The sequence below is a fragment of the Anas acuta genome, chromosome 15, assembly GCF_963932015.1.
Source record: "Anas acuta chromosome 15, bAnaAcu1.1, whole genome shotgun sequence".
NCBI classification, from domain to species: domain Eukaryota; kingdom Metazoa; phylum Chordata; class Aves; order Anseriformes; family Anatidae; genus Anas; species Anas acuta.
The window spans coordinates 13529687-13538495 of NC_088993.1; the positions used below are offsets into that span (position 1 = coordinate 13529687).

The window sequence follows — 8809 nt, forward strand, 5'->3', positions numbered from 1 at the left end:
CGACTTCCAGCAGACCCGCTTTGAAAACACTCAGGAAAAAAACAAGAAAAGCAGCAATAAAACCAGAACTCTCATCCCCTCGCTGCACAACACCTCTTTTACTTCAGTTCATTTTATTCCCACAGCCCAGCACCCCGCAGAGGAGCACCCGCGGGCAGGCGGGCAGCTCGGGGGCTGCCCCTCACGGAGCCCTGAGGGGGCCGAGGGGCAGCGGGGCCCCGCCATGAGCCCCCCGCCCCCCCCACACAGCGCCGTGAGGGGGGCCCCGAGCGCGGCCGGACGCGGCCGAACCCAGCCGAGCCCGGCCGAACCCAGCCGAACGCGGCCGAGTCCACCCGAGCCCGGCCGAACGCGCGGCCCCCCCCCACCCGCCACTCACCGCCGCCTGCCCCGCTTGGATCTCCCTCCTCGCCCGGCCGCCGCGATCTCACGGGAACTCGGCGCCAGCTCTCGCGAGGCCAGCGGCCCGCGCCGCCGTACTGACGGGACGAGGCGCGCAGCCTGAGGCGCTACCGTAACGCCAGCCGCGGCGACCCGAAAAAAACCGCTCTAAACGCAGATTTTCACGAGTTTTTCCCAATTGCACGTTTGATTAACGTTACTTATTAATATTATTAACGTAACTAAGCCGTTCAAAGCGGTCTGTTTATAAAGAGAAAGATCTGGAAGCCTACAAACAGGCAGTGCCACCATCCCCTCATGACACACACCGCGGATAAAAGCGCTGTTTAATTAAGAAGTTGTCACTGCCAGGTAGACAGTGGCTAAGTTTATCTTTGCAAACAGAATTGAGTGATTCAAGCACAATCCTATCAGTAATTCCGCCTGCCTGGGATTCAAGAAAATCCTGTCACTTTACCTAATGAACACCGCTGGGCAGCTATAAAACGTTACTGAAAACAGGGGGAAATTATCTTCTGGGCTATGAGACCCTGCCCTGCTGTCACTGACTGGATTTAGGAGCACAATGAGGCAGCAATTTCTAAATATAACCCTCATCTTCAGCAAACGCAGCAAAGCCACCCAGCTGAACAGCCCACAGCCAGAGCCACACATTGGGAATCTCTGCACTAAGGATCGTACGTGCCAATGCAGCCTGACATGCATGAGAATGCTGCCTGTTATTGCACGTGCTAATAAATTTCATCAGCTTTTAAGAAAGATGAAGAGGAAATAAATTGACTCAACCTCCCCCTTGCCATTCCCTCTCCTCCTGACAACCACTTTTATGGTTAGTCTCCAATACGACAGCGTTAGTACTGCAATGATTTTCAAGCACACATTAAAACTCGTATAATCACTGTTTTATTTTCATTTCCATTGTTCCAGCCCCAGAGGTTGCCTTTCAGATTGTTCCTCTCTGTTGCCAACCCTTTTCTCCGCAGGTGAGAAGCAAGATTGGACGTCTCTGCATGTGTAATTAGAGGATAAGCTCAGTGGTGCACCTCCCTGGTTTTCTTTCTCTATTTGAAAAGCACGATGTACTTCCTGAGGATTGTGGCAGATTTTCCCAGGTTGTTCTCAACAACGTAACAGCTCAAGCTGGGGTTCTTAATGCTGGGATTTTTCTTTCAACACCTGCCAAATTCAGATTTCCCATCAGTGTCTGATCACCTGTTTGATAATCTGCATTTCTCCGCTTTCATTTCCCTTTGTACAGTCTTGCCAAGAAATAAGATTCGGAAGAGTCCTTCCGGCTGGCCTGAGGCTTTAAAGTTCTCACCTCCCGGAACTGTTCCTTCAGTCTGTTTTGAAGAACACGGGACTCGTGTCCATCCCAGAACTTACACAGCAGCGTTCCTTTAGGCTTTAAAATACTTTGTGCCAGATTCACAAGGCCTAAACATAAACTGATCAACTTCTGATGGTCCAGGTCTTTAATGCCTGTTGCATTAGGTGCCATGTCACTCAAGATAGCGTCCACCTTCCCTGCAGGAAGCAGGCTCTGGATTGCCCTCAGCGTGTTTGGGTCTGTAATGTCAGCCTCTGGCAGGAAGACAGCTCCTTCCAGCGGGGAAATCCGCATGAGGTCAACTCCAAGGACAAAGCCAGTGGGGGCAGAAGGATCTAGATGACAAGAATGAATGACACACTGAATCCTTATTAAAATGGTTGAAAACAACTTTCAGATACATGAGCTCCACAATGTTTGATAAACAAAAACTTATTTCCTGCCACAAATGATTTTCCTCTCCTTCCACAACCAGCCGGCTACATGCATCGTGATGAATGGTCTGCTCTCAGCTAATCCATTTATAACTCTAAACATGAGTTATTTTGGATAAGCAAGGGATACTTTATTGTGTTTTTTTCTATTTTTTTTCCACAGATGTCTATCTAAATCCCAGACAATAGTACAGATGATAATACTTTGCATTATAAACATTAATGGCTTAAAACATGCAAACCTTACGTTGCTACCATTTTTCAAGAAGGGAGATAAAAATTCAGAAAAGCCATATAACCTACTGGAAGCCACAAGAGTTTCCAAACTGGATGAGGGTTCTTCTCCCCATCACAGTTAATTAGAAGGCTTATTTACATCTACAGTAGCACCTCATGGTAAATTCTTACTTCACAAATATAACTTCTGCAGACCACATGAAGATTTACTGTTCTTTACCATGACACAGGCACACACCTTCACACTTCTATCCGTGACTCTGCTGTTTGCCCACTCCACCACCTCACAGCTGAGTTTCCTCACACACTCCAAGGCGAGTATAACCCCATCTTGACCACCAAAAACACGCACTTACCGGTACCTAAGGCGTTGACCCTCTCTACAGCAACCTGACTCCAAGCACCTGGTGCTGCCCCACAGTCCAGAACAGAGAGTCCTGGTCGGAGAATATGGAACTTGTCATCGATCTCCAGTAACTTGAAGGCACTCCGACAACGGTAGTTCTGCTGTTTCGTTGCTTTGACAAAGGGATCCTTCAAATGCCGCTCCAGCCACCAGTTTTCTGTTGCAGTTTTCTTCTTTAGGAACCCCACCGTGGTGTGCAGACACCTGCAGTGCAGATGAAGGCTCGCCAAACGCTGACAGCTGCCCAAGAAGAAAGGTGACAATCAATTAGTGCATGGTTACTAAAGCTTTCTGAAACACACACTCATTAGTTCTTATATTGACCACAGTTCCTCCTATTTATCACCAAGCTCACTAAAACCCTCAACATTTCGGGTATACTTGGCATCTTCAGTTACCTGCTCCAATTACAATGAGAAAAGCCACAGTTTGGATCAAGACCTCACTGGTTCTCTCTGAACACAGAGGAAAAAGAGGATCCCATCCCTAAAGAGCGCTTCGGTTCTGCTCAGGCATTTGTGTCCAAGACTTGTGGACACCTGATGCTTTGAACAAATTCATCGGCCATCCCACGGGGTCGGCAACCTCCATGCAAGCAGGGCCTTTGTGGGAGCTGGGTTATGTCCTCACCAACCAACTCACAGCCCCTATGAGCCCTGAGGGATGTGTCAGAGGAATCAGGGGTGCCTGAGCATCTAAGGGCTGCTTTCCCTTTCCATGACAGCCTTTTAAAGCCAAGCACCCACCATCTTAAGGCAAAGGGGAGCTGTGGTGATTACACAAGCAGCCCAACAGAACCACAGCACATCCCACAGGGCTCACTGAGCCCAACCCCTGGCTCCACACAGCACCACGCCAGAATCAGCCCATGTGTCTGAGCACCCTGACCTAACGCTCGGTGCTCTGACCACGTCCCTGGGGAGGCTGCCCCAGTGCCCGACACCTCTGGGTGCAGACCCTGACACCCAGCCCGCCCCTGCCCTGTCCCAGCCCCGTGCCTCCACCTCGCAACGCCCGCCCTCATCCCGCACACGCCGCTGGACGCCGGCCGGCCGGGGGCACGTTCCACCTTCACAACCTCCCCTCCTGCATTTCCAGTGAGGAAAACCCAAGGCGCCGAGCCAAACCCTGCACCTCCCGAAGCAGAGGAGGGTCGGCACCCCCACAGTGGGGCCAGCCCCTGCGCCTCTCCTCAGCCACACCGCCCCCGGACCCTCCCCTCAGCGCCGCGACATGGCGGCCGCCGGGCCCCGGCCCTGCCCGCTCCGGGGCGGTGCCGAGGGCGGTGCTGGAGCCTCAGCGACGCGGGAAGAGCGGAGCCGAGGTTGTGGCGACTGGGACAGCGCCATCAGGAGCCCATCGGAGAGGTCCGGAGGGGATTTGGGTGCTGGGTGTAGGGGAAGTCGCGGGGTTGGGGTAGGGACGCTGAGGGGACGAGGGGTTGGGGACGGAGAGGTGCGGGGACAAAGGGGTGGGGAGGAGGTGTGGGGACAATTTGGGGAGGGAGAGGTGTGGGGGCGAGCTTTTGGGGAAGTGGAAGGCTTGGGGAGGGGGTGTTTGGGGAAGTGAAAGTTTTTAGGAGGGCGAGGGACCAAAGGTTAACGGGGAGCGCCACAGAGCGGTGTGCGGGGCAGCACGGTGGGCCCTGGGGTTTGGGAAGGGGAACTGGGTGGTGGGGGGCTTCCTACAGGGTCTGGGCTTCAAGTCCTGGCCTCTCCTCTGAGAGGTGCTCGGTCTCAGCACTCTTCTCAGCACACCCTGCCTCGCACAGGAGCCATGTCTACACGCAACCTCTTCACCCTCGTCTTGGTGGTGCAACCGTCTCGCATCCTCCTGGGCATGAAGAAACGTGGGTTCGGAGCCGGGCTCTGGAACGGTTTTGGGGGAAAGGTGCAGACAGGAGAGAGCATCGAGGAGGCTGCTCACAGGTGAGACCCAGCCCTGGGAGAGAGGGATGTGAGGGTGTCGGGCTGGAAGGTGTTGGGCTGCTTTTGGTGGGGTTGCTGTGGCTCAGCTGATCCGTAACGCCACCAGCCAGGGAAATCACAAGCTACCTCTGAGCAGAAAATGAAACATTCCACAGATGTACGAAGGAACGGGATGGCTCCCCGTTGCCCATCACCTGTAAATCTCTTAACTTCCAGTCTGTGAGTAACTGGAAGTTACTGAGCGTCCTCCCTCCCATCCATCGTATGGACTCTACCTAAACTGAGACTTAGTCCGCAAGCAGAGGCTCTGTTCATAAAGGTGCATAGTTTATTTTTGACTATATAGCAGAATTACAATTTATAGTAGCGTAATCTTATGTTTTAAAGATGCTATATAGATGCTAAATTCCAGTAGCATTTTTTGTGCCATGTGAAAACAGTGACAAAATATTAGAAACTTAATTTGGAGATGCCTCATGAACAGCACAGTGAAAATTTATTGCTTAACTGCATAGAGACATTTTAAATGCCTAATGCTGAGTTAGGGAATTGAATTCCATCAGTCCTGAGATATGGCACCATTTCTGAAGCTATTAGCAGCGGTTCATTGGAGGACTTTCTTCTGTTTAGTCATTGTAATGAAGAAGTAGATCAGTCGAATCACTGAACTCTTCCAAAAGTTATGTTGCACCTTGTTCTTCACATGAATGTCATAGATAAAAAGCCACGCTTTGCCACCTTCTCACTCTCTGATGCATGGCCAAGCTTACCTCGCACCTGCAGGAAGTTTAATGTCAGTGTGCTCCACAGATACCAACAGCTTTTGCTTGAAACATTCTCTTCAGCTGTGCCAGCACAACTGCTTGGGTTCTGTGGTGAGCTAATCAAGGGGGCAGAAGAGGCCTTTATGCAGATACATGCTCAGCAGAACGCTAGGTTAATGTACCTGATGCTTACATTGTGACTTTTCATAGAACTTTTCATCTCTGAGTGGAGGGTGGGAGATCAGTCCCATTACTTAAAGCAGATCTTCGTTCATTTACATTGCTACCACATATGATGTAAAATGATCTGATTAATTTATTGATTGACTTCCTACATGCCTGTTTATCTGTGCTAACTTGAAGTTAGAAACTGGAACTTTAACCCATACAATGCGCTACGTGGTAAAAGTGCCAGTGATCTCAGTGCAATGTGCCACAGTACAAACAGCACCTGCCAGCATGGACTGTGGCACGGTCCAATCTGCAGCCCTCTCCTCACAGCTCGAGTTTATTGCGGAATTACACAGCCGATTCCTATCAAAGTCAGCTGAGGAGGAAGCAGAGCCAGGCCTGGCTGGGTACTATACAAACGCCGTGCTGCCAGGCGTAGGGGGAAGCTTGGGTGCAGCTCAAGTAAAACTTCTTTGTACAGGCTCTGCTCTGTATCACAACCTGAGGTATTAGGCTGCAGTTCTCCGTGTGTCTCAGATTGCCCAAACTGTTAAATATTAAGCTGAAACATGAACATTACATTAATCCTGTAAGAATTCTGTACTCCACTGGTTATAGCACGTTCCAAGTACCTGGGCACCCGCAGCTCTTCAGTGTCCCATCCTGTAAGGGGAACGTTTAGCCAGTTCATTATTTCCAGTTTGCTACCTGTAACATTTCCATTTACTATCTACAGAGCCGAATAGCTGACAGATAAATAGCTTAGAAAATCACAGTAATGTTGTGCTCATTGTTCAATTAATGCAGTCCATAAAATGAGGCTTTTAGCTTTCTTGCTGGAAAACTACCTCTATTCTAGGCATGGTTTCCCAGGAAGATCAACTAAAGCTAGTTAAGGTATTAGACTAGAATATAATTTTGATGGATAGAATCCAAGAAATTAATGCCAAAGAAAGCTGGAGCCTTAAAGATAACTTCCATTATCTTGTGAATTGTTAAGTCACTGCCAAATACACAACTAGATTAATTATTAACCTTAACTGAAGTAGTGTTGCAAAGTATTTCTTATTTTTGTACACTAGAATAATCACGACTAACATAAAGCTACGCTTTCTTAAAGGCAAGTTTTGTTTTTAAAAGGAAAAGCCCTGAACGTGTAGCATAAACAGAGCAAATAATTTGATGTGCTTCAAGTAGCCACGCGTGGTGATGCACTGAAAGCAGCTGTTCAGCAAGTCTCTCAGAGTGCCCTTACAAGTCTTGCCTTGTAGCCTCTCTCTTATGCTAAGTGTATTTCCAAGGAGCAGAAATGGAAATTTTATACAATTGCTTTGTGTTTCTATATGGCATTTGACTGGAAGATGTTATTCCTGATCTTCCATGTGCAAATAACGTTACATAGTGCATGTTAGTACTTAAGCTTCATTTTGCCTCAGAAGTAGCAGAGTTTGTGGCAAGCACAGATGTTCTAATAGTGCTTACTTGTGTCCCCACAGTTCTAAAAGCCTTAGCTTGTAGGCTAAGCCTTCTGCTTGTCTGAATAAAGCCTATTTCAGAGTTAAGCCACATCCAGCTACAGTCTTAGCACGTATGAGTTAGCCCATTTCTAACAGATCTTGGGAAAGATCATCCCATGGCAAAGGGTGTAAATTACACAAATCAGTTTTTGTGAAATTTCCCTCTGTGACACAGACTACTTCCTACCAGCATCTGGAGCCTCGTAGTCACTCATAAGCCAGTCTGACACTGCCCCACTCTGGTGCTAGTCTTAATAGTGTAACATAAGCCAGAACTCTGCTTTGCTGCAGGTACAGTTTTCACCTTTAATTCACTTTGGGTGTTTTGAATGTGCATGTAAAGGCAGTAACTGCTTTTTTGTTCTCCCACTGCTTGCTTTGATGTCAAGTCTATTTCACATACAGGGAACTCAAGGAAGAGAGCGGACTAACAGTGGACACCTTGCAGAAGATGGGCCAGATCACATTTGAATTTGTAGGCAGCCCTGAACTCCTGGAAGTTCACGTTTTCCGGGCAGATCATTTTAACGGCGAGCCAAAAGAAAGTGATGGTAGGTGCTACCTCTCCTCTAGTGGAGGAGAAGCATGGGCATTCTCCTCTGAGACAGTATTGCTCATAAATAAATACAGAAGTATTCACACAGAATTTCTTTTGAGAAGGGAGGCAGCTGGGCTGTAAACAGAAGCTGTTTGTTTGACAGACAGTCAAAACTCCAGGCAGCAAAAAAAGCAAGACACAATTTCATGCCAAGTTGTTTTCTCCCACCAGAAATGCGGCCTCAGTGGTTTCAGCTGGATGAGGTGCCATTCAGTCAGATGTGGCCAGATGATATCTATTGGTTTCCCCTGCTGCTTCAGAAAAAGAAGTTTCGTGGCTATTTTAAGTTCCAAGGACAAGACACTATCTTGGAGCACACCCTGGAAGAAGTGGAGGAAATTTAAGAAGAAAACAGAAGCATTCATCCCACACGATGCCTACAGTGAGCTAGAAAGCCATGAGTACTTCCAGGGGTCTCCTTTCTCAGCTCCCCACCAGAGATTTATCTGCCGGGTCACTGGGAAGTAAAGAAAATAAGGGCATTTCTTAAAGCAGATATAGATGTAAGGAGACTTTCCATGCTGTGAAGTCCCTGGCTGTAGCATGGTTTAGTGGTTACTTGATGACAACTCTGAAGAATGTGCAGTTAACCCTTGTTTCTCAGGTGGTTAATGTGGTAGGCTTTTCCATCATAGCTGTAACTCTTTTTTAAAAAGATTAAAAATATTTTTCAGTAAAATAATTTGTTTTCCTATTATGAACATCTGGCTGATTTCTAGACTGTTTAAAGGCCTTTCAGGAATTGGCTTCCTTTCACAGAAACTCTTAAGTGGACTGTTTCTCAGACTAAGCACTATCTGTCAAGTATATTCTCTGTGCCTGTTTCTACATAGTTCCCAATGTAGCATTACTTCCTGGGAGAAGGTAACATTTTATCAGTGCTGTGAAAACCCTTTGAAAAGTTAGGTAGTGATCCTTTCAGGATTCCCCTGCTGAATGCAGCAGAAGATTATAGGAGTTAAGAAAACAAAAAGTCTGAAGCAGATGTATTGCACTGTTTGAACCCTGTTTTCACTTGGACT

The 8809-nt window shown here is 48.0% G+C and overlaps 3 protein-coding genes across 5 annotated transcripts in view; 1 reads left to right on the top strand and 2 right to left on the bottom strand.

Annotated features, from left to right (window-relative positions):
- Positions 1-533, bottom strand: part of MAD1L1 (mitotic arrest deficient 1 like 1) — a 346583-nt gene extending 346050 nt beyond the window's left edge. For both annotated transcript variants that reach the window (XM_068699483.1, XM_068699481.1), the window contains exon 1: positions 380-533. The gene's annotated coding sequence lies outside the window, so the exon portion shown is untranslated. The remainder of the gene's footprint in view (positions 1-379) is intronic.
- Positions 534-1289: 756 nt separating this feature from the next.
- On the bottom strand, positions 1290-3950 carry MRM2 (mitochondrial rRNA methyltransferase 2). Its single transcript, XM_068699489.1, has 3 exons — positions 3814-3950; positions 2760-3049; positions 1290-2067 (listed from the first exon to the last, which is right to left on the bottom strand). Exons 1-3 carry the CDS (start codon positions 3831-3833, stop codon positions 1643-1645), a joined length of 735 nt encoding a protein of 244 aa, XP_068555590.1. The 5' UTR covers positions 3834-3950; the 3' UTR covers positions 1290-1642.
- Positions 3951-4042: 92 nt separating this feature from the next.
- Positions 4043-8469, top strand: NUDT1 (nudix hydrolase 1). 2 transcript variants are annotated; one of them, XM_068699491.1, is made up of 4 exons: positions 4043-4176; positions 4581-4737; positions 7595-7740; positions 7959-8469. In XM_068699491.1, the coding sequence occupies exons 2-4, from the start codon at positions 4586-4588 to the stop codon at positions 8129-8131; spliced, it is 471 nt and encodes a 156-aa protein (XP_068555592.1). In that variant the 5' UTR covers positions 4043-4176; positions 4581-4585; the 3' UTR covers positions 8132-8469. The 2 variants fall into 2 exon arrangements, with proteins under 2 accessions (XP_068555592.1, XP_068555591.1); XM_068699490.1 differs by lacking the exon at positions 4043-4176.
- Positions 8470-8809: the final 340 nt, after the last annotated feature.